Source organism: Leguminivora glycinivorella, chromosome 4, assembly GCF_023078275.1.
Source record: "Leguminivora glycinivorella isolate SPB_JAAS2020 chromosome 4, LegGlyc_1.1, whole genome shotgun sequence".
Taxonomy (NCBI): Eukaryota; Metazoa; Arthropoda; class Insecta; order Lepidoptera; family Tortricidae; genus Leguminivora; species Leguminivora glycinivorella.
Window position 1 is genome coordinate 22,862,571 of NC_062974.1, and position 25,952 is coordinate 22,888,522.

At 37.3% G+C, this 25,952-nt stretch overlaps 1 protein-coding gene across 1 annotated transcript; it reads right to left on the minus strand.

The window, feature by feature from the left end:
• Nucleotides 1-132: 132 nt before the first annotated feature.
• LOC125225342 lies at nt 133-25,908 on the minus strand. Its single transcript, XM_048129008.1, has 13 exons — nt 25,466-25,908; nt 25,172-25,335; nt 23,028-23,209; nt 22,373-22,484; nt 14,352-14,551; nt 13,992-14,245; nt 13,662-13,916; nt 13,023-13,167; nt 10,395-10,546; nt 8,387-8,566; nt 7,834-7,976; nt 6,712-6,927; nt 133-708 (listed from the first exon to the last, which is right to left on the minus strand). Exons 1-13 carry the CDS (start codon nt 25,749-25,751, stop codon nt 463-465), a joined length of 2,535 nt encoding a protein of 844 aa, XP_047984965.1. The 5' UTR covers nt 25,752-25,908; the 3' UTR covers nt 133-462.
• Nucleotides 25,909-25,952: the final 44 nt, after the last annotated feature.

A 25,952-nucleotide genomic window follows, 5' to 3' on the forward strand; every position in this document is an offset into this window, starting at 1 on the left:
TATTTTTAAGGATGTGTCTACTGATAGTAGATAATTTTTTGCATTTATACCTATAAATATGTTAAAGTTTTTAATAAAACGATCCTAAACGAAATCATAATGTATATTAATTAGCAATTTCTATCTATACCTTAAATAAATTAAAGCCTTTTACAAAATTATGCTTAATATTAGTACAAAAAGTTTTTTTTATAAATATCAGATTTTTAATGGCATTGAACTTATTATGATAAATGACTGATGTCCTATAAAATAATCAAACATTGTACAAATCGATTTCAACCAAAATTTACAACATACACCAGCAAGGTTTATAACTAACTTTTTGGCAATAACTTCTATATAACTCCTCATTTTATGACAGCAAAATGAATAGTTACTATTATTATAGCATCATCTATGAATCTATGCCAATCAGGCATTATCATCTCTTTGGCATAGACTCAAAGTTCTTCTCTACTCCTAAGTGGGTGTGCTGTCATCAGAGTGCCAACTTTTTCTTTCGTGTATGACCTCGTCGTAGCTCGGCGGTGGTGGGATGTGGCCACTCCTGGTTTTGGCAGGTTTGTGACCAGCTGCGGGTTTACTGACCAGCTTGTCCTCCTCTGCCTCTTCGGGGATGGAGTCTCGGCGGCGCGTGTCGTACTCGCTGAGGACGGGCTGAGAGATGTTGTTCCGTTGGGTCAGCTTTGGAGCACTGTTCGCGAGCTGGAAAAGAGATGCCAAGTTTTATTTGCTACGTACTTTTAAGATTTTAAGTAGGTTACTCACGTTTTAAATAAGTCGAAATAACGCACGACATGTTTTAACCCATTTCCGAGGATCTTTAGCAGAGGCCAGAGAGTAACGACGCGTTTTAAATATGTTTGAATCTCACGGGAGTTTAAATATTAGTTAGTTAAGATATTTATGATTCTTTATTAATTTTAAATCTAAGAATAGATTTTTACATTACATTTAAGGTAATGTTAGGATATGTAGTAGATTACTATCATAATGTTGACGTAATCTTAAAAGGCAATCTCAAACAGCTAAAAACAGGTAAAAACCTATCAGATCATCGGAGAAGTAAAGTTATCAACGAGAATATTGATTGCGATTACCATTTGTATTATTTACGGTTTCATTTTTTTTTAAATTGAATTGAATTGTTTATTGAATAAGCAATAAGCATCTTACATGAATATAGAAATAAATACAACGTCCCCCAAAACTGTTTACACACAGTTTGACTGTGGGATCCACGATTCTATAAAAAAATAAAATAAAATAATTACTTAGTTATAACGTTAATACTTAATATGTACGGATTTACAAGTTATTGCTAAGGTAAGTAAAAAGTAGTTAACAGTAAGGCGTCTAAAGTTTGTCTATGTTTTAGTAGATTTCTTCAAAGTACAACTGTAAATCAGTGAAGTAGCCTCAACTATAAATAATTCCAAGCAGTTAAATACTGCAGTTAGGGGGAATAATAACCTTCGGCAAAGTTAGGACGACACGAAGTACAACTAGTGCAAGCAACGATATTATTATTAAAACAAATATTATATCTCATCGTAAAGTGATATAATTATAATATAGTAAATACATCAAACAAACAAAAACATGATAAAACTACTTAAAACTAAATACCTAACCTACTTATAAATAAAAAATTTGGCCTAAATCGCCGTCAATGGGCAAGGTACCCAGAAGGCTGGCAGCATTTCCACGCTGTATAGCGATACTTATACGTTGCGCAAAATACTGGCCAGCCCTCTGGTTGCCTGAGGTCTCTATTAGGCGAGATGACAAATGTTTATACAAATGACGGGCACTGGGCCCCCATGGCCCCAAGGTCTCAACGCCAAACGCCGCAAATATGTAGCTGGTTCCTAGGGCGGCATATTTGCGGCGTTTGATGCTTTCGGCTGAGGATGCCGCAGCGCCAGCAGCAACGCTGGTGACTGAAACATGGGACGGCGCCAGTGTATCAACGCAAGTAGCGTCCCAAACTAGCGGCCGACCCATGCTCTAAGGCACCAGTGTCATACCGTCAGGCCTCTTGCCGTCGTCCCTAGCCAGGCCGGTGGGCTCCAGGACTGCTGGCACTTTCGCGCTGACAAGGGCCCGACGGATAACATCATTGATACTGGCGTGGCGCGGGATCCTTCCAGCGCTTCGGGAGCATGAGAGGCCATGGTGACCCAATGTGTCCACCATGGTACCGCATTGACAGCGATGAGGCTGGTTTGTTGATGCCCCCAATCGCAAGCTAGCTGCTAGGCAAAAGGTGGTGTTATCCAGCAGAGTCCCAATGTTTGGTGAGGGTAAAGCCTGTAGCCACAGACCCGACTCCCACTCCGCAGTCGCAAGGAGACGAGCTCGGTCTGTCGAACTAGTTGACGTATTTAAAAGGTTTTCCCGTACTAGTCGACAGAGCGGCTCGTCCCATTGCCTCTGCGAACAGAGATTGGCAGGCGGGTCCGTGTTTGGACAGGTTATGGACCAAACGTTCTTGGCCTCGGAGCAGTGTGCGGCTTCTATAGATCCAATTGAAGGTTCTAATATTTTACCTATAAGGCTTTGAGCACCATGCACCGAGGACAAGAACGCAGGTAGAGCAACACAAGAAATTTTGCGGATACCCAGGCCGCCAAACCTAATAGGAAGACTAGCCTGGGTCCAAGTTCTGTCGTCAAAATGGATATTGAAGATGGAGGTGATTGTTTCAATGACTAACATATCTAATTTTGATACCAAAGTTGGGTATTTCCAAAGATGAGTTCCGCGGAGTATGTACGTAAATTTTGGGACGAAAAGGCAGTGCTTAATGATTGAATAGGCTGAATGAATATTAATTTTGGCCAAACGGTGTGATGTTGTTTTAAAATTTTGAATCTTAGAGTCAATGAAGGTTTCAAAGGATTGGTCCAAAATGGGACAACCAAGGAGGTGAAGCGACTCTTTGTTTATAATTTTGATACCCGGAGCTAGTTGTGTAAAAAGGTCGATAGTGTTATTCTTGTTCGGGCAGGAGTCTGTGATAAAAAGTTCGCACTTCGAAAAATTTAGTGAAAGGCCAATAGTATTCATGTCAATGATTATTTTTTTTAAATCTTCCAGGACGCAGTTCGCTTCACCACCGAGAGTCCCGTCGTCTAAATACCACACGTTTAATTTTGAATTTAGTTCTTTGATGATAGGATGTATGGCGAGGCTGAAAATTGCTGGACCGAGCGGGTCGCCTTGTTGGCATCCTACGGATGAAGCCAGAACGTTACTTTTATATAATAATTTGGAGGGAGAACTATAACACTGCCAAAGAAATTTGTATATCAAAGGGGTTTTATTTTTTAATTGAGCCAACAAGGCGCCCCTGTCTACGGTATTGAGTCGCGTTGCAAACATCCACCTTCAGCAGAACTTCGCCTGAATTTTGCTCAAGGAATGTTCTTACGGCGTGAACCGCGGCTTCACATCCGCTTTTGGAGCCGAACCCCAGTTGGATAGGTTGAAGTTCTGGGGTAAGCTCCAAAAGGATGGAGCGGCAAGCGATCTTGGCGGCTAGGCGTCGGAGTGTGGTACCAACCGCTATGGGGCGGATACCGCCATCTTTTTTTTTTAAAGCACATAGGTTGGCTCCGTACAGGATATCCCTAATGCCGTCCGGAACCTGACCGGCCAGCATGACATTAACCAGGGCCGTCAGATCCTTTAACAGCGTGTCCCCCGTTTCCCCACAGCCGCTGCATAGGAGGTCTTTCAGGTGCTGAGGTGTCAGACCATCCAGACCTCCAGCAGAGCCATTGGGGAAAGACATTACGGCTCCAAGGACATCCTGTGGGGTGGCAACGAGATTCAGATCAGCAGGTAATGGGGGATCGGGCAGGCGAAGGTCTGTAACTGGAGGTGGGTGCTTACTATGTAAAGCTATGAGTGTTTCAGAGTTATAGGGAGCTATTGCATCGTCGGAAAAAAGCAAGCGTGCTGCGCCTTTTATGTCGCCATCAGAAATTTTGGTCTCGACTGTTTTAAACAAATTATTGTTGTTCCTAAAATTTCCGGAAGAGGGTTGAAGTGAAATATCGCTGAAACAGTTGTCTTTAATTTTTTTGTCAGAGATTTTGAATTTTTGTCTGAATTTATGTGGAGGACCTTAAAAGAAAATGAAAGAAAATTTTCCCAATTGGCGACGGAGTTATTTGACAGGATTGCTTTAATTATCAGGCTCAATGATTTGCACACTGATACTCTGGCACCGCGTGGTATCCGCTTTAATACTGGGCGTGAACTTTTGAGATCACTCAGTAGTTCATGGAAAGGTACGTGAACGTCCGATGCGGTGTGGTCTGATATGGATGGAGGTGACGGAACGCAGGGCTGGGGCGGTGTAGCACTTGTTGACGGCTGAGTATCGCATCTTCGGTGTATTTTGGTAATATGTATGTTAGTAAAGTACATTGCTATAATTAATGCTTGGAAACTATTTTTAGATTTCAGGCCTTCAACCTCATTCTAGCAAATATTATACTTTTGTGCTAATAATACCTTACTATTAACTGATAAGAAACAGTAGGTCTGCATGTATCTTAAAGAAATAGGAGATGGGTATCTACTATCTAAAACCCCCGCCCGTGTGGTGAACGGGTTAAGAATTTCACCACCCCCTTTCTTCCCGTGGGTGTCGTAGAAGGCAACTGTGGGATATGGGTTAAATTGTGGCGTAGGCGAGAGGCTGTGGCAACCTGTCACTGCAATGTCACAGTTTCGTTTTCTTTCAACCCCTTATTTGCCAAGAGTGGCACTGAAACCTGAGTAGTTTCATGTGCTCTGCTACCCCTTCGTGGGACACAGGCCTGATTGTATGTAGTATGTAGGACTATTTGACAGACAAACATGCATGGCCCGAACCAGAAACTACAAAAAACGAATAGCAATTAAAATAATTGTATTATGTATAGAGGACACAGTTCAGATAAGAAAGCACATCAAATATTTTATATTTTATGTTGTGTAGGTAAATTACATATTTAATGATATTGAGATTCATATTATCTTTTTTCTTCTGTGACAATTTAATATGTTTTCTCTGAAGAAGAACGACGTATTATTAAGCAATAATATAATTTATTGAAATTAATTTCCATAGAGTATACCTAGCTATGTTCATATTCTTTGATGAATACTTTTGCATGTTAAATTGTATCTTGTTATTTAATGCATGTTAATTATAAGATGTAATGTTTTGAAAAGAAGTTGCCCGCCGAGTTTCTTGCCGGTCCCATAGTGGATACCCCCCTCCCAACTGAGGGGGGACTGAAATCTTCTCGAGGCTGAGGCGTAGGGTTAGAGCCGGCGTAGCTTTATTTGACGTTCATATGCGCATTGTAATATGCCTACTTGAAAATAAATATTTCATTTTCATTTTTCATTTTATGTATGTATGTAGGTATATCTATAAAGAATACATTGTCATATTAAGAATTCTCCATATCATTTTCTTCGTTCAATGTTTTTATTTGAGTGCATATTACTGCATAACCGATAGGTAATACCTAAATATAATTGTTAACAATATTAATAATTGCTTAGAAATGTGGCGTTCTCAAGAAAAGGCACCAAACAATTCGACGCAAGACCCCGACTCACTTAGGCCGATAGTCCACTATCATATGTTTATCATAGAAATATGATCATAGGTCTGTATGCCTGCCTTTTACTCCAACGTGAAGAAAAAGGACGGCACGTTGCCTATGATCACATTTCTATGATAAACATAAATGATAGTGGCCTAACTAAGGATTTTTTACACAATTTACTATACTGCTAGAGAGGAAGAAAACTAAATAGCTTTGACACTTAAATCATGCAGTGATATAAATTTGCATCAATGCGTCAGTGTTCAGATAGTAGACAAACACAGCGTTCAACAGTAGGTAGGTACTATTTGTGTTGGTTTTGTTGAAAAAATATAAAAACTACTAATAACTCCTCTCGTTCGTTATACACATTAGAAGTTAGCATTATTCTTTTCATCATTAATTACGAGCATATTTATAACATTAACCAGCAAGTGTTGCAAGAAGTGATTACCGAAAAGTGACAAGTAACGAAAATAGTCTGTGCTGAAAGAGAAAAAGTCTATGTACCTATATGGGCTGTTTTACATTTCACAACTCTTATCTTCCCGAACAGGGGCCGATTTTAGAACCGACACGTGACCATTGATTTCGTGAATTTCGTTCAATCCACTACTAGCGATTTAAATTTTCTTAACTGAATCGAAAACGAGTGGGCATTACCACTAAAATTACTAGGCGTCTTACTTCAAAACTAGCATTACGTCGTTTTCCACAGACCTTCGAACGGCGAATTCGTGCGTTCGAAATTCAAAAGGTTCGAGGTCCCCTGACCCTGGAAAATACTCGAAACTCGAAACACCAACAGCGCGTGGTTAATCTCCTCTCTTTACTTTTATTTAGCTGGTACGATACGAGTACCATACGGTAGAGGGCAAGGCAGGTCAGTTCAAATATCCACATCAAAACTATTTCGAAAAGATGTCAGTCAGGTATCGTTTGTCTCACACGCGCATTCACGAGCAATGCACGATATTCAAAAAAGATGGAGATGTGATGTTGATATACCATGACAGGTGTACGAAGCTGAACTCTGTGGAATCTGCAACTATATGAAGATGGACTAATCTTACTGAACTTAAGTCGTTACCTTATAAAGCTGAGGCGGCGGTCTATTCGACAGCATTGGATTGGAGATGTGTCCTTTCCCGTGCTGGTGGCCAATCTCGAGCGCTGATCGCAGCAGGTCCACCTTGGAGGCGGAGCCCTGTGGAGTCTTCGGTGAAATCTCGATGTTGCTGCAGCGACGTTGGCTGTTGCTGCCGCTGCGGCTGCGATACAGCTCGTTTATGTCGCCTTGGGATAGCTGGAAAGAAAGAGGCAAATGTTATTTAATGATTCTAATGAAAGTAATTTTTGAATCAGTGATTTTTGAAACTGAACTTATTTGTGAATCAGGAAAAACCTATATTGACTTAAAATACAATTAGACTTGCATAAGAATTGCAAACCTGTTCAAAATGTATTGCTTTCAAATTATTTTTTCCGCTAATATTCGTCTCAATCGACCTCTATCCTGGATGGCTCTCCTTTACCTTACCCTAACTCTTGACTCTGAGTGAATGCAGACATTCCACGGCAAATTGAATAGAATAGGATAAATAATAATAAATTGAGTTTTATTCGAAAGCACACAGACAATAAACAACACTGACATAAAAATAGTAATAAAGTGCCACGAAATGGCCTCGCCTCAGCATATTGCTGGCGACTTCCAGCGCTGGACTTCCGGGAAATTGAGTCCATTAATCATGGTTTCAGCCATGCCACACCATGCTTCCACCATGGGTTATCAAATTAACTATTTTACCCTAACTCTTAATCCTTTGGGCAAAGCATGTGACTCCATTAGAATCTCTCAAGCGATATCACAGTCTAAGCGTTTTTACTCAATAGTTTTCTTCTATTATACTTTTCACTTTTTCTCATCATAATCTTTTTTTCTGTTTTATATGTTTTTTTTTTGTACAATAAAGTTTTTTACTACTACTACTACCACTACTACTATTTTTGTTAATTTTTTAAAGAATCTAAAAATACAATACCCTGGCTCTCGATCCTTTGAGCAAGAAATGTAGTGAACCCAATAGGTTGAATAGCGTAATAATATGCAATCTCTCCAGCCATATCATGGTCTCTGCATATTTTCTTTATGGCCCTTCACTCTTCTTTCTCCGTCATAAATGTACATACATAACTACAGGTAACTTACCCTAGCTCTTGATCCTCTAGGCAAGGAATGCAGTGATCCTAGTGGATTGTATCGAGTGATGATGTGCAGTCTCTCCAGCGATATCATAGTCTCTGCATCTTTCCTTAATGGTTCTCCGTTTAGTTTGTCGCCTTCACCACTTTCTGGAAATTAAAATCGCATTATGTATTAAATAATTTCCTTTAATTGAACGTAAAAACATTGGGAATTGATAATACAGATCTAGCGATAGCGTCTGAGCGACTTGGCAATGACAATACTGGGACCGTAGCATAGTTGCGAATATTGTGAAACTTATTTGACGTCTTTAATAAAATATCAGCTTAATACTTTTATAGAACTACAAATGGCTGACTTAATGTCTTGAGGCATTCTCTAGGACCTTGAGGTTCGGTCATCCATCTAGGACCAGTCAATCACTAGCCAAAAAGAGACATCATTCTCCTCCTTGCGTTATCCCTCCATTCGCCTCATGGGAGCCTGGGGTCCGCTTAGACTAGCCAAAGAGACGTTTCAAGACATTTTTTTTCTATAAACTATTCAGGTTACTTACCATTGTCTTGCTCACTAGGCCGTCCCAACGTCGTCATGTTGATGTGCCGTAGCCAGAAGTAATGAAGCAGGCCATATATGATACCTCCTAGAAAAGCGATCAGACCCATGTAGCGGAATGCTTCTCTGGTCCCGAGGGAGGCGATGAGCAGACCGCCGCCGAAGCTGCCGCTTCCTCTTCCTGGAATAAGAGGAAAATAAATAAATCATGAGGAATATAATATGATGGAGGAAGGAGGAGATTTTTACAAGCTTTTATTTACTTGTCTCGTGACTCGTTGTCTGTCTGAGCGGAAATTTTTCACACATGTATATTCACGCGACAATGCAATATCGTGGTATCCTGGAGCTGACCTGCAGGGCGATTATGCTTCCAATTTTATCACTTGTCAACGTGGATAAGACACCTGTCACTCTCACACTGACATACATGCCAGAACGAGACGGATGCTTTATCCACGTAGATAAGTGATGAAATTGCAAGCATAATAGGCCTGCTGATGATGGTACAGAAAGGTGGCCATAAGAACTCTGTAATGAAATGTCGTATAAACATCGAGTAAGGGGTTTTTAGAAACGTCTCAGAGAGCAGTAGATGCCTGTTGAAAGAAAAGTACAGTCAGCGATAAAAAATATTGTGACAAAAATATTTTTTTTTCCAGAAAAACTTATTTTTGTATTGAAGATAAGTCATAAGTCGAATTATAAAACGATTTACAATCTTCTTAGCCTCTTCTTAGATTCATTACACTGACAATCAAGTTACTTAAAAAGTAAAGTTACATAAATAACTTACTTAAGTTACTTAAGTTAAATAAAAAAAATATAATCCGTACCAATGTAAAAGTCTCTGCGATATTTTAATTAGCGACATTGAACAACGGTAAAATCTCTAATACTTAAGTTTCCATGATTTAATAAAAGCTGAACTCGTTATTTTTCTGCAATCATTTCTCCTGTTTCCAACATTATTCTCGCAATTAAAACAGTTATTTTCATTCTTCAGTATTTACTAAAACACAAACGAAGTACGCAAAGTTAAAACAGGGGATTAAAAAAAATTTACAACTCAATGTTCTTACATGACGTCAACAATTTTAATGCCCTCGGTAATCAGGTGTGTATTTTAGATCTGGAAGTTAGCAGAACGATTATGTTCTTACCGTTATTATTTGCCTGACGTTACTGTGAACCGGTGGATTTAATCGATAACAATACAAAGTTACGTTTTGTGGAGGTGGTTGACTTTTTCGAAGCGATACGGAGGCATTACTTACATAGATGTAACTAAAATATTTACTCGAGGCGAAGTTATTTAACAACTTGGTTGTGGCAACTATAGGTACCTTGCCGTCAACCAAACTGACGATCAAGGCAATAAAACCCGTGAGCTAGCGTAATCAATTTCCCATTGTCTTTCACCAACGAGGATCGAGTATTATAGAGTTACTGTCAAAGTAAAATGTGTAATCACAGTGCATAGACTGCCATCTCTTGACACAGGCTTATAACTTTTGAATCTCAGTTTTGACAATTTGGCCCATATTCTTAGCTTGATATGTGTTAAAGTGTCAAATATTAATATTAGCGCCATCTAGCTGAGCGTACCCCAAAAGTGTAATGCCATCTAGGCCACCGTACCTTTTTCTGTATGGTACTGAGGTACGTTTTTTCTTAGACTTTATCTGTCTATACGGAGTTATATATGTCTTTGGTCTTTCACGGAGTGAGCCGAGACCTATCAACATTCCTTTATGTGGGATACCTACTACTTGCACTTGCAACTTTTTTAATAACAAAGTTGTTTATTTTAGGTAACGAAGATATTTTTTTTAATTCGTGATGTCACTGCGAAGAAACGCAGCAACAATTAAATAAAACTGCTACTCTCATTGCAGAACTAACAAGCCACTTCAAATAACAACTCTGTCACGCCCAGCTGTTAATCTTATTAACTCCATTACCCAGTTCCCCTATTTACTTAATATGCAAGCGTCGAAGGAACTCACCAAGGCTGAAGTGTGCCATCCCGAGCACTCCAATGAGCGTGGCTAATAGGTTCTTAGGAGCCAGCATGGCGCAGTAAGTGGCTGCCGCCACCCACATCAGATGGACGGACAGTGACTCCATAGCTTCGAAGGGGAAGCACCACCAAGAGTTCCTGTAAAAACAAAAGAAAATCAAAATCATCAAAATATTAAAGATGTATGAAAACTGTCCATTCTAAAAGGTATGTAAAATAAATATTGATCAAGATAAAGTAGTAGCAAGAGTAGAGGAAAGGGGATTTTATTGTCTGAAAGAAGAAGAACCACTAGGAGTTCCTGTAGAAACAAAATAAAGTCTCCCAAATGTAAAAGACAAAAAAAACTTCTTAAAATACTACTCGCCATTTATTTTAAATTTATCATCATACTCGATATTAACTATCGCGACAACTGAAGGAAACAGGTGACTCGAGGAAAGGTATTCAAAATAAAGTTTGAACAAGATAAAAAGCACGCGTGTAAAATCAAGGACTTGTAAAAACTTAAACGAAACAAATAAGACGTAGGTAGCAAATAAATAAGAATCTAGACAAGATATAAAGATTAAACTATTAAAACCTAACGATGATAAAAAATAAAAATGTATCAATTCGAAACTCGGTCAAAACTTTTGAATCGGCAGTTTTTTAAGGATTTTTCCGTTGTTGTCCCCAACCCAGAAAAATAAATACCCGGAAAAGAACATACTGCGGCAAGCATAACTGGAATATTTAGGTACGTAGTACTAGCTGAATGAAGGAAATATGGCTGAGACACTTTATTTCGATTACTTCATGTTAGTTCTACTGAGTCACCATAACACGGTATCTGTGGGACAATAAAGCTAAACTACGAATACTAGTCTGATGTATCATCTTTATTGAACCAATCCACACAAATATTATAAATGGGAAAGTATGTGTGTCTGTTTGTCCGTCTTTCACGAGAAAACGGGACGACGAATGAACGTGAATTTTTAAGTGGATATAATTGAGTGACATATGCTAATTTTTGTCTCTTTCTAGCAACCCACTTCCCTAAAACGGGGGGTGGAAGTTTGTATGGAGCATTCCGCAAGTTTCGAATTTAACGCGAGCGAAACCGCGGGGAAAATCTAGTGTGACATAAGCGTGCGTCCACACTCCACACATATATACCTATTGGGATTTGACGAACATTCTTGGTGTTTCTCGTTTACGTGAAATTTTAAAATTGCAGATTGTTTATCTATTTAGATGTTTTATCTAAATAGATAAACAATTAGTCAGATTTCAAAATTTATTGTAACGGCAAATTTTATTCTAGCTGGAGGTTTTTCTCTTTGTCCAGTCCAGTTCAATGCATTGGATTAACAATGTATGAAATCCTCCCACATTCTGTCGTTGTGTTCATAAACTTGACAATGCCCCTGGATACATTAATTCTGTAAATAGAGTTAAAGGACGCAACGCTCTATCTGCTGATGAAGATGAAGATAAAACTCCACAAGTGGCTGTTAGGTTTTACGGAACTAAATTAAAATCTACAGATCCAAATAATACGAATATAACAATAGCTATAAATGTAACAAGTATTGTATTGATATTGCTTGAAAGGGAGGATAGTCGTTCAACGAATAATATCGTGTAACATCGCAAATGTATCTACAGTATTCTTTCACTTTAGAACTCTAAACACGCTCCATCGATTTAAATATTCAGGCATGTGGGTCTCAATCCCCATTTATTCTTCAATCTTTATCAACTCTTGTTCTAAACTCCATAACCACGACGTTATAAATAATCAACAAATTTAAGTTACCACAACATATTACAGCAATAGCACCAATACCGATTAAACAACAGTTATCTTTAATGTTGATGCACTCGTGTATTTGATTGATAATGATAAGGCACCACTTAGCTCCATGTTTAGTTAAGATGGACAAGACAACGTGTAAGAACTGATTGACTATTACAAACATGCCATTGCCAAGGTCTAGCCAAGTATTTCACATTACTACAAATTGTAAAATAGCTGACACCCACAGTGTTTCCTTTAGATAACCGGCATTGTTATATCGCTGCCTGTCAGATGAATGTGATATGTATTACCGGGTACCAGACACTGTTTAAATACGTCTCACCAATGGTTTCAACTGTTTCAACGTAGTAGTAGATGATGTACTTACATTGTCAGAAGTTACAACACTTACAACACTTACAAGGTACATGTATTGTGTTATTTATAAAGAAAAGAACAGTATACACAAACAAAACGTAATGATTTCTCGGAAATGTAAATCGTTACTGAAGTCAAGGGGATAATTCTAATGGTATGACCATGTTGTTTTGTTTACTTTATTATATGATTAAAAAGTCCTAATTCTATCCCATGGTCCTACATGACATCTTGACAAGCAGGGTCCAACCCCGCATTGTTGTGTTTTTCCGCCTTAAAGTCTCTGTAACTGCGCTCCTTTGCTGTAGTTTTTTGTCTCACACCATCGGATTATGGGCAGTTGCGAAAGTGCGCCCACTTACACAAAAAGTGACACTCTAAGTTTCTATAATGACAGCTGTTTAAATGTTGATTCCAAAATGTCCCAAGGGAATGGAGAAAGAGACTCACTCAATAAAGGAGTATCCGACGAGCCTGGCCGCGTGCGAGAAGAAAGCCACTATGATGACGTTGACGTGTCCCATGCGTGCCGTGATGGCGTCAGCGCCGTACAGGAACGGGATGCTGCTCAGCGTACCGACAGTCACTGTTATTCCTGCCAAACGTAAACAGTTTGTACGTCTTAGATATTTGTAAAAAAATAGTAACGTGACAGACAGACCGGCTGACGGACAGAGTCGCACTCTAGGGTTCCTTTTGTACCATTTTGGTACGGGACGCTACAACTGATATTTTATTTTACTAACGGCGAATGTTCGTGATTGCACCCCTTGCCCCTTGCTATACAAGGAAAACGGAAGAGACGTCATCACGATCGTCGTTTAACCGAGGATGGAGGAGACACTAGACAATCGAAATTGTTTAATTTGAAGCAGTATAATTTTCTTACGCATTACCTATTGAATTTTTACACAAGTTTAGTTATAACAATACAACTCACAACAGTTTAAATATCTTGATAATTTCTATTTTTCTACTAAATTTTGTATCTCTTTCTTTGGGGCAATTGATATAGCTCGGTTCCATGACATAAAAGGAAAATGGTCAATATTTGCTTTCAATTTTTGTAATATTAGTTGCTGCACTTACCTAACAGGAAGTTCGGTGCCCCCAATTCCTTCAAATACAGGAAAAGATAAGATTCAATAAAACCCCAGAAGTTGCCCAACGCAAACAGGAAGAATATGAAAATTATGATGTGCGGCATCTTTATGATGTTCACTAGGTCGTGTAGCAAATTATCTGCAGGCAATTTCGCTCCTAGTGGCATCACGGCTACTGTTATGGCCGATATCAAGAGTAAGACGTCGTACGTGTAAAATGCAGCGGAATAGTCCGTGTAACCTGCAATCAACAAACCGATGTAAACACAACAAACTATTGATATAAGATAACGATTACGAGATGGCGTTAACTCACCGACTTGTTTACTCCTCATATCTATAAGCATGCCAGTTATAGGAGAGAATATAGCCATGCCGATACTCGAGAATAATCTTTCTCGGCCAAAGTCACCGCCGTATTTCTGTATCATTGTGAGAGCGATAGGATCCATGATGGTTACGGTAGCAGATAACATGATGGTTCCCATAAATCTCAGGAAGAAGTAGATGTAGAAAGTTTTGTCGTCGCTTTCTTTGTAATCTGGTGGGCAAATATCGGGGCCGCCTTTCCTGTAATATTCCGATGATAAATCACACTTAATCCTTTGATAGCCTCTATATTTACAATAGATAAATAGTAAGTAGTTTAAAATAGAAAATATGTGTTTAAATTTACCTGAAGTCACATTTTTGGACAATACAGTCACGGGATATTTTTTCCAGTCTTTGTTGTGACAATTTGGTCATATTATGTAACATTACTAAACCTCCACATCTTAAATCCTCTTTGTCTAATGCTGTTATGTTTACTCCTTGGTCTATGAGGAGCTTTTCACCGAATCTTGTTTTGAAATCGGTTATTGTTTCATTTTCATCCTGAAACAGGAAATAGTATCTGAAGACACCAAATAAGCTCCAAATAAGACTACGTCAGTATTTTATATTGATTCATCTTGCTTAAGGCTTAGAAACAGTGACGAACTGTCGACTCCTCTCTGACCTGACTCGAACTCGCTGACCTGAGTCCGAACTGACTCGAAGCATAGATTGTAACAAACCACTTACTTCGAGTCGAATTTCAACTAGATCTCTTCCAAAAGTATCGTTAATATGGCATATTCCTTAGTAGGTATGTCAAACTATATAAATAATACCCACAGGTATATTCAGGGCCGGATTAAGGGTAGAGCGAGTGGAGCGACCGCTCCAGGCGCCACATAGTAAGGGGGCGCCAAAATCGAGAATGTGGAAAAATCCATACAAAAAATTATACATTGCGTGGGCGCGCACATATCATAAATTTGCGAGATTTTTACTTTAGATTAAGTGGAAAGTTGCACCACATTGCCAACATATATCAACAATCATAAGGGCGCTGTTGCTGGGGCGCCGTAAAAGAAGGATTCTAGCCCTTGACGAACCACATTGTTGTGCGGCCCAACGACAAATGTGAAGTCAAAATACCCCAAAATATGCCAAAGACCGCAGCTCTGCAGTTGATCAAAGCTTGCAGTTGAAGCTCGCTGCTTCCCCGCTAGCGGGTTGAGTTGAGTCTTAATAAATTGCGTCAATAGAAAAAAAAATCGCACTCGCTTCGCTCGCACTTACTATTTATGTCAGTTCTCTTTGAGAACGTTACTGAGGAAAAATCTGTTTTCCTGACTTAGCCACTAATATAGTACTCCATTTTGTTTGTTATTTTATGTACATGATATCCACGTTACACCCCACGTAACTATACTAGGGTGCGACTGAGAAAGTTCAACTCTTGTACCTTTCGTACTCTGTATGATGAAATCCATAAATTCTGTACAACGTTAATCTTCAAATTACGGTATTACTATGGAAAAATTTCGCGCTCGCTACGCTCGCGATTTTTTTTCTACGTCGTGCTAGTTAAGTTGTAGTGTGCACTGTACGTTACACACACCTTCACGTAATCTCTCTATATATTCCGTAGCTTAAGGTTCATATTTCAGTAATATATCATACATTCAACCAACAAGTTGTTTCCATCAACGCTCCTCCTTTACATGGCGATCCTGCCAGTGCGGCCTTGTGCTGCACTGGCAGCGCGCTGCGCTGCCAGTCAAGGTTGTGAAGTGAAATATAAGTTATTTTAAATAAAACATTTCGGACATTAATAAATATGCGAGTAAGTGACATTGTGTGGAGCGGAAAAATAACAAACGAACAGTTTTGTCAGGACTTGGAACGTGAAGTAACAGTGAAGGTCACAAATTTTACAGCAATGGACACTCGAAACGTATATAAAAAGTGATTTTAAAATGGACTAAATTTCATCATTTTCATCTTGAATTAAAATTTAAATACCAACTGCCGAGAGCAAAGTTTTTAAGAATATGGAGCAGCAGGGAGTTGTTGGTGTCCTTGGTCGAGCATGGCGTCTGGAGGTCCAAGGATAGCAGTAGAAGAAAGTGAAGGTTGTGGTTGTGATAAAACAAAAGTGAAATGTGAGGTTTGCAAAAGTGTACACGAATTACTGTAGGTACAAACTTTTTTTTTCTCGTTCTTAGTGAAGCAGTTTCCTTTATTTTTCTTTTAGTTTATAAAGTTTAGTATTAAAGTTATTTTACTTCTACAATGTTATAACTGCCGCTGCATGAAAAAAAACACTTATATAGTTAAAAAGTTGATCTTTTACGAGAAAAAGAAATATTATTGACTACACCTGTTAATTTTATTACATAAAAACGCGGATTTCTTTTATTCATTTCTTATTGTTTTCTAACATACATTTGATAATTTCATATTAAGTACTACATTTCATATAATAGTAAAGTTACTCAGCATACTTTTATACCCAGCAAATATGGCATATGACGGCGGCGCGTGTACTCCTTATAGGGATTGGCATGTGTCGTCTGTTATTTCATCTCCAATTTCACAGTTCGTGCACTCATTAGATCACTTGAATATTATAATGATGAAATTAAATTTCAATAACTGTGCTTAACCCTTTAAATACTTATTTCGACTTTTACCTTATAATATTAAAAGTACATCAAAGTTTACCAAATTTTAACCATATATCTACTTGTATTATGTAACTAATTTGATTTCTAGATTTGTAACGTTACTTTTTATTAGATATTTTATTTTTAATGATGACAAAGTAAAATTGTGTCGGACGAGACTTTCTAATTAATTCATGGATCTGACTTATTTAATAAACAAAGGAATGACGAAGTATTGTAATAACGGATATGACTTTTTAAATAAATAATGGTACTTATTGTAAATGATAATAGTTTTGAAGGTAAGGTTTGTTTTTGTAAAGTTTTATAGTTTGATTTAAAGGAATGTACTTAGGTTTCGTAAAATGATTGGTCATCGAATGCTTGTGGAAAAGTTCAGTGAGGCAATGAATGTGAAAGAAGTGAAATGATTGTAGACAGAATTGATTTATGGGAAAATTTAAACACGTAAGTTTTTCGAAGGACTCTTGGCCTGATCAACTGAGGGTTGCCGGATTTCCTACATGTTAAAGTTTTCATGGAGTGTGAGATTAGTGATTGCATTTTTGAGTGTTGTTTTATTTTGTGAAAGATGAGTGAAAGTAATTAATTGATAACAAATATAATTATGTGACTATCGCAAATCGTTGGCCCAAGAGGCAGCGATTAGCAAGGGTACGCCAGGGTACAAGACAGGTAGGGAATCCTTGGAGATCTGATCATGATTCGGTCGAGTACCAATCGTGAAGACTCCTTGGACACATGGAAGGTTATTGTGTAAGGAAGTGTTAAAAGAACTGCCTGTATGAGAAATATATAGTATGTGTGCGCGCTTAAAAAAAAAATCCTTGTACCCTGAGCAAATAAAAAAAAAAATATTGTAAGGTCGGCCGACCACGTGTGTAAAAGCGTTGCGTACCCTTGGTCTTACCTTGATCTTATATAAATAATTATTGAGTATTGATGTTTGTGAAAGATATAAATAAATAAATAATAAGCAATGACGTCATACTTAATGAAATAAATGTAGTATGTATGTACTTAATTAATTGAAAAAGCTTGCAAGTGTATCTAATAACGTATAATCCAAATGATAAATGACTGGTACCTAATGATAATGACATGGTGAAAACCGATAATAATGACTATTGACAATTATACTATGACACCTAAAATGCCAAATATACTTTGGTACGTAGTGTATTGACGAATACACTACGAATATAAAAAAAATGTAATACTTATTCTTGTCTTTTTAAATTTAATTCAATGTATCTTGAGTAGTTTTAATGTTTTATTTGTGTTTTAATGCTTATTTTTTTTTTGTGTAATGAAAAAAAAATGCTTGTTCTTTTTATTTACAATTGTATTTTTGTCTTAATTTTATGTCATCATTGCGTGCATAAATTTGTTATTCACTATGAAATATGCCTAAATAATAATTGATATTATGTAAAATTGACTTGTACACACATTGTGACTATTGGATATACCTTTCTATGACAAGTTTTACATGTAACAATACTGAATTAATATTTAAAAAAAATGGTGTACCTTATTCCGGCTTACTATTTTGATAAATGTATTGTTGTTTAGAAATGAAAACTATAAATTGGGAAATTTAATGTAAAAAAAAATATTCTGTATGTCAAATATGTTTTCAAAAAATGTATTACAGTAAAAAAAAAAACATGTAAACTATTTTTTTTTTTTAAAGGGGAGGTGTAGTGTGCACTGTACGTTACACACACCTTCACGTAATCTCTCTATATATTCCGTAGCTTAAGGTTCATATTTCAGTAATATATCATACATTCAACCAGCGCCGGCCCGTACACTCGATCAGGGTAGAGCGAGTTTGAGTTTCGGCGCCCTTGTACTTGTAAAGGAGGAGCGTTGATGGAAACAACTTGTTGGTTGAATGTATGATATATTACTGAAATATGAACCTTAAGCTACGGAATATATAGAGAGATTACGTGAAGGTGTGTGTAACGTACAGTGCACACTACACCTCCCCCCTTTAAAAAAGAAAAAAAATAGTTTACATGTTTTTTTTTTTACTGTAATACATTTTTTGAAAACATATTTGACATACAGAATATTTTTTTTTACATTAAATTTCCCAATTTATAGTTTTCATTTCTAAACAACAATACATTTATCAAAATAGTAAGCCGGAATAAGGTACACCATTTTTTTTAAATATTAATTCAGTATTGTTACATGTAAAACTTGTCATAGAAAGGTATATCCAATAGTCACAATGTGTGTACAAGTCAATTTTACATAATATCAATTATTATTTAGGCATATTTCATAGTGAATAACAAATTTATGCACGCAATGATGACATAAAATTAAGACAAAAATACAATTGTAAATAAAAAGAACAAGCATTTTTTTTTCATTACACAAAAAAAATAAGCATTAAAACACAAATAAAACATTAAAACTACTCAAGATACATTGAATTAAATTTAAAAAGACAAGAATAAGTATTACATTTTTTTTATATTCGTAGTGTATTCGTCAATACACTACGTACCAAAGTATATTTGGCATTTTAGGTGTCATAGTATAATTGTCAATAGTCATTATTATCGGTTTTCATCATGTCATTATCATTAGGTACCAGTCATTTATCATTTGGATTATACGTTATTAGATACACTTGCAAGCTTTTTCAATTAATTAAGTACATACATACTACATTTATTTCATTAAGTATGACGTCATTGCTTATTATTTATTTATTTATATCTTTCACAAACATCAAGACTCAATAATTATTTATATAAGATCAAGGTAAGACCAAGGGTACGCAACGCTTTTACACACGTGGTCGGCCGACCTTACAATATTTTTTTTTTATTTGCTCAGGGTACAAGGATTTTTTTTTTAAGCGCGCACACATACTATATATTTCTCATACAGGCAGTTCTTTTAACACTTCCTTACACAATAACCTTCCATGTGTCCAAGGAGTCTTCACGATTGGTACTCGACCGAATCATGATCAGATCTCCAAGGATTCCCTACCTGTCTTGTACCCTGGCGTACCCTTGCTAATCGCTGCCTCTTGGGCCAACGATTTGCGATAGTCACATAATTATATTTGTTATCAATTAATTACTTTCACTCATCTTTCACAAAATAAAACAACACTCAAAAATGCAATCACTAATCTCACACTCCATGAAAACTTTAACATGTAGGAAATCCGGCAACCCTCAGTTGATCAGGCCAAGAGTCCTTCGAAAAACTTACGTGTTTAAATTTTCCCATAAATCAATTCTGTCTACAATCATTTCACTTCTTTCACATTCATTGCCTCACTGAACTTTTCCACAAGCATTCGATGACCAATCATTTTACGAAACCTAAGTACATTCCTTTAAATCAAACTATAAAACTTTACAAAAACAAACCTTACCTTCAAAACTATTATCATTTACAATAAGTACCATTATTTATTTAAAAAGTCATATCCGTTATTACAATACTTCGTCATTCCTTTGTTTATTAAATAAGTCAGATCCATGAATTAATTAGAAAGTCTCGTCCGACACAATTTTACTTTGTCATCATTAAAAATAAAATATCTAATAAAAAGTAACGTTACAAATCTAGAAATCAAATTAGTTACATAATACAAGTAGATATATGGTTAAAATTTGGTAAACTTTGATGTACTTTTAATATTATAAGGTAAAAGTCGAAATAAGTATTTAAAGGGTTAAGCACAGTTATTGAAATTTAATTTCATCATTATAATATTCAAGTGATCTAATGAGTGCACGAACTGTGAAATTGGAGATGAAATAACAGACGACACATGCCAATCCCTATAAGGAGTACACGCGCCGCCGTCATATGCCATATTTGCTGGGTATAAAAGTATGCTGAGTAACTTTACTATTATATGAAATGTAGTACTTAATATGAAATTATCAAATGTATGTTAGAAAACAATAAGAAATGAATAAAAGAAATCCGCGTTTTTATGTAATAAAATTAACAGGTGTAGTCAATAATATTTCTTTTTCTCGTAAAAGATCAACTTTTTAACTATATAAGTGTTTTTTTTCATGCAGCGGCAGTTATAACATTGTAGAAGTAAAATAACTTTAATACTAAACTTTATAAACTAAAAGAAAAATAAAGGAAACTGCTTCACTAAGAACGAGAAAAAAAAGTTTGTACCTACAGTAATTCGTGTACACTTTTGCAAACCTCACATTTCACTTTTGTTTTATCACAACCACAACCTTCACTTTCTTCTACTGCTATCCTTGGACCTCCAGACGCCATGCTCGACCAAGGACACCAACAACTCCCTGCTGCTCCATATTCTTAAAAACTTTGCTCTCGGCAGTTGGTATTTAAATTTTAATTCAAGATGAAAATGATGAAATTTAGTCCATTTTAAAATCACTTTTTATATACGTTTCGAGTGTCCATTGCTGTAAAATTTGTGACCTTCACTGTTACTTCACGTTCCAAGTCCTGACAAAACTGTTCGTTTGTTATTTTTCCGCTCCACACAATGTCACTTACTCGCATATTTATTAATGTCCGAAATGTTTTATTTAAAATAACTTATATTTCACTTCACAACCTTGACTGGCAGCGCAGCGCGCTGCCAGTGCAGCACAAGGCCGCACTGGCAGGATCGCCATGTAAAGGAGGAGCGTTGATGGAAACAACTTGTTGGTTGAATGTATGATATATTACTGAAATATGAACCTTAAGCTACGGAATATATAGAGAGATTACGTGAAGGTGTGTGTAACGTACAGTGCACACTACAACTTAACTAGCACGACGTAGAAAAAAAATCGCGAGCGTAGCGAGCGCGAAATTTTTCCATAGTAATACCGTAATTTGAAGATTAACGTTGTACAGAATTTATGGATTTCATCATACAGAGTACGAAAGGTACAAGAGTTGAACTTTCTCAGTCGCACCCTAGTATAGTTACGTGGGGTGTAACGTGGATATCATGTACATAAAATAACAAACAAAATGGAGTACTATATTAGTGGCTAAGTCAGGAAAACAGATTTTTCCTCAGTAACGTTCTCAAAGAGAACTGACATAAATAGTAAGTGCGAGCGAAGCGAGTGCGATTTTTTTTTCTATTGACGCAATTTATTAAGACTCAACTCAACCCGCTAGCGGGGAAGCAGCGAGCTTCCAAGCTTTGATCAACTGCAGAGCTGCGGTCTTTGGCATATTTTGGGGTATTTTGACTTCACATTTGTCGTTGGGCCGCACAACAATGTGGTTCGTCAAGGGCTAGAATCCTTCTTTTACGGCGCCCCAGCAACAGCGCCCTTATGATTGTTGATATATGTTGGCAATGTGGTGCAACTTTCCACTTAATCTAAAGTAAAAATCTCGCAAATTTATGATATGTGCGCGCCCACGCAATGTATAATTTTTTGTATGGATTTTTCCACATTCTCGATTTTGGCGCCCCCTTACTATGTGGCGCCTGGAGCGGTCGCTCCACTCGCTCTACCCTTAATCCGGCCCTGCATTCAACCAACAAGTTGTTTCCATCAACGCTCCTCCTTTACAAGTACAAGGGCGCCGAAACTCAAACTCGCTCTACCCTGATCGAGTGTACGGGCCGGCGCTGGGTATATTCATATCTCTTTGATTATAACCTACTCCAACAATACCTATAACGGGAATGTTAAATAGTACTAACCCTTTCCATTTCTATGCCTAGTTGTTCCTTCGGATCCCCAAGATCTTCGTGTACCTCCACAAGGAAGAACGCTGCATCATTATAGTCCTCGTCGTCAGTAATATTGAACAAGCTAAAATCATTAAAATCGTTATTTTAATATTTCTTATTGATAAAAGATTTGTTTCTTACTTTTGTTCCAATTTTAGTTATTTTTGTCTCTAGATATTACGCATAATACTGATTGTTATGACGTATAGTATTATAATGCCACTATAGTTATAAATTACGTTATATTACCTACATGATCACAAGTTTCATACGTCTATGTATGTACAATTAAATCTATTTTATCTCTGTTTGCTTGAAATGATTCTCGGTAGGCAGACACCATAAAAACTCATTGTCGAATATAAATATTGACTCGAAAGTACATAACACCTACACAAGGGTTGTCATTATACTATTTTTATCATGATAATAAATAGGTACATTACTTGAGAATTTCTACGAAAACAGACTTAGGAAATGTGGAGAATTAGAAGGTTTTTTCCTCAATAATAATTATATTTCCTAAAGAAGTCACGAAAAAGAGGCAGCATATTTTTTTGTAACAAGACGAATACGTCCTTTCAACAGACTATCGCGTTCGCAAAGTAGCTTTTTCATTTCTTACCTTACGTTCGACTTGAATTTGCGGCTAATATGAAAGTCCAGGTCATCTTTATCATCCGACGGATCAACAGGGCTCTCAGTCGGCTCGGATAGGAGACAGTGGTCTATACAGCGGTCCAATACAAAATCCACCTGTTCGTCTTCATCGGGGCATTCTCTGCTGGGGCAAGGACTCCACCAAATCTGCAAGTAGATAATGAGAGTTAGAGCAAGTATAAGAGAGCCACTGATGATGATGATGTTGATGATAGTGCGAAATTACAAACGTGTAAGTATTTTGGGAATCTAGAAGATCCCGAAAAAGTAGGTTCTGTCTTGCGAGATCAGGCTTTAGAATTAGAATTACTTATTGCGAACCATGGCTTAAATGTAGAACCAGTTGATGCAATAAAATTTATAGAAGAAATGGCACCCTTATAGGGAACTGCAAATAAATCGTATGTTATACATATTAGTAACAATGGTTTTGGAGTAGTTTTATTGTTTAATTCATGTTCTCATTGTGGCTACCACCTTGCACATTAAAAGGTACCTACAGCAAAATGTTTATGCTCTTGTTACTTGGAAAGTCGGTAACAAATGACCAATGATCTTTGAACTGTGTAATTTTTGAAGTGATAACATTATAATTAAGTATTCACTTATTCATTTAATTATGTGACGCATTGAAGTAATGATAAAAGTCATCATGATTCCTAAAATGCTTTGAGTATTTTTGTATCCAATTTTTAAACCTCTGTTATTTAGCCTTTAGGCTTATTTTTACACGACTAAAATGTAACTAAACGATTGGATTGGCCGCTCAAAGGTACCGCAAAAAAACACCAAAATATGTTATCAACATTTGTGTCGCTTGAATCTAGAAAGAGTGGCTGAGAGACAGACAACGAAATTTCAATTTTCTATTTTCTTGGTAGGCCGTCAGCAGCTTGCCTTTAGATATATATAATGGTGATATATGTTGTACTGATGAAAAATATCATAATATATCCTAAGGACTTACAAATCCACCGCTTCATCCTACGAATCTCACAGTTAAGAGGAAACATAAATTCCTCAGTACATAGTAAACGAATCGCTCTACATTAGTTTATATTTAGACAATGCATATGCCTACTTATCCGCTATTTGGTTCAAATTACAAGACATTGCCTCTCAAATAGCTAAAGGGGAGCATCGTAATTCGCCTATAAATTATCATCTGTTAGGTCCTTGACCATACTGGCCTGTCTAGAGTAATAAAGGTTGCCCCTTCAAAAGTTCTTGAGTAGGTAATAGGTCGGGTTGCGTCCGTCAGTCGGATGATATGTGACGTAAATATTTATCCCTACGTGGAAATAATGGAAATATAAATGCTGTAAACCTTATAACATTTGTGTTAATATTTCACTGAATGGAAGGATGGCACTAAAATACATATAAGTACTTAGGTACAATACATTATGAAGGCAGACATGAACGCTTGTACACAGTGATGAACGTCGATCCACGACTATAAGGAGCTATCGTAAAATGTACAATTTAGAAATCGGGTCCAATAACAATCCAACTGACTCAACTGACACTTTTTGAAACAGACATTTGTCAACACCTTTGATTGACCCATAGATTTTAGATATATTTTTCTATGTTTTAACCCTTCACATGCGTATGCTGGTAAATCTCGGTTGTGCTAAACAAAAAACTTCTCGAAAAAAATGCAATATTATGACTAGAAATTAATCACGTCGACAGCAGTTTAGATGCCATGATGAAGAAACGAATAAATAAACAGAATATATAAGCCAATCGGTTAAAAATGTAACCTAAATACAATTGTATTTTCCCGCCAAGTCCGTCTGCACTCGGCAGAATATTATAATACCGAGCGCTAAGACTTTGCCACCGGCTAATTCGTCCTGCTGCCGGATGGCGCCGATTTGCTCGAATTCTTACAAGTGTGGCATTAGTATACTCCTCTTTACCCTAATATATATATGTGACAAGGACCAATTCCGGTAAAGACGGTGACGGAATATGCAGTAATTTTCAAAATAAAAATCAAAAATACGTATCCTCAATAAAAGTTTTCGAGAAGTTTACGTTTAGCGGTAAAAAGTTTTAAGGACCATGTTTTTTTTATTAGACTTATGAAAGGCCAGTTACCTCAACGCTATTTTTGTAAGGATCCCTCATGACGTAAGCCGAAGGCATCATCCCGGGGGTTTCTTGATGCGGGATCAAGAGCAGTGAGTGGTGGAACGCAGCGTTTAGAATTAAAGCTGTGATGACCACTGGTTTATACTCGCCAAAACGGTCCACCAGAAAACCTACAATGGAATTTTACAATATTACACTCAAGGATCATAAAAACATGGGGACGTGCTTTGTAAAACTTCAGTACAGAGCGCTTCTTTTCATTGCTCTCGAGTTTACATTTGTAGACAGAGGAGTACTTACCAGTTATCGGCGGGCTTAAGAAGGTTGTAAACGGCAAGGCTAAATACACAAACGATATTTCAGGCACAGTAAGTCCTATACTCTGCATATGAATCGTCAAGTATGGGAGTAAAGAAGCCGTGGCTCCGTACATCACGAATAAAGTCACTTTTAACATTATTAGGTTCGGGTTGATGCGGAGGCAGGCCATGAGGCGCTGGCAGCAGCCGATCGGTGCTTCGCTGTCGTCATCCATGCCGTCTTCGTCACTGTTCTTCTTGGAGAGATCGTCAATGGACTTGGCCATTGTCACACTATCATGCTAGGTGTGCATACGCAGAGAGTATCTTATCGACTGAGTAAGTCGCTCGGCAGAAGCTGCGGCGATGCGACTATTTACTCAGAGGTTGCAGAGAGCCAGGGAGGGTCCCGTCCGACTGAGCGGATCACGGCGGACGACTCGGCCAATTTTCAAATTACAAATTACCTCCGTTTAAGGAGTGGATTG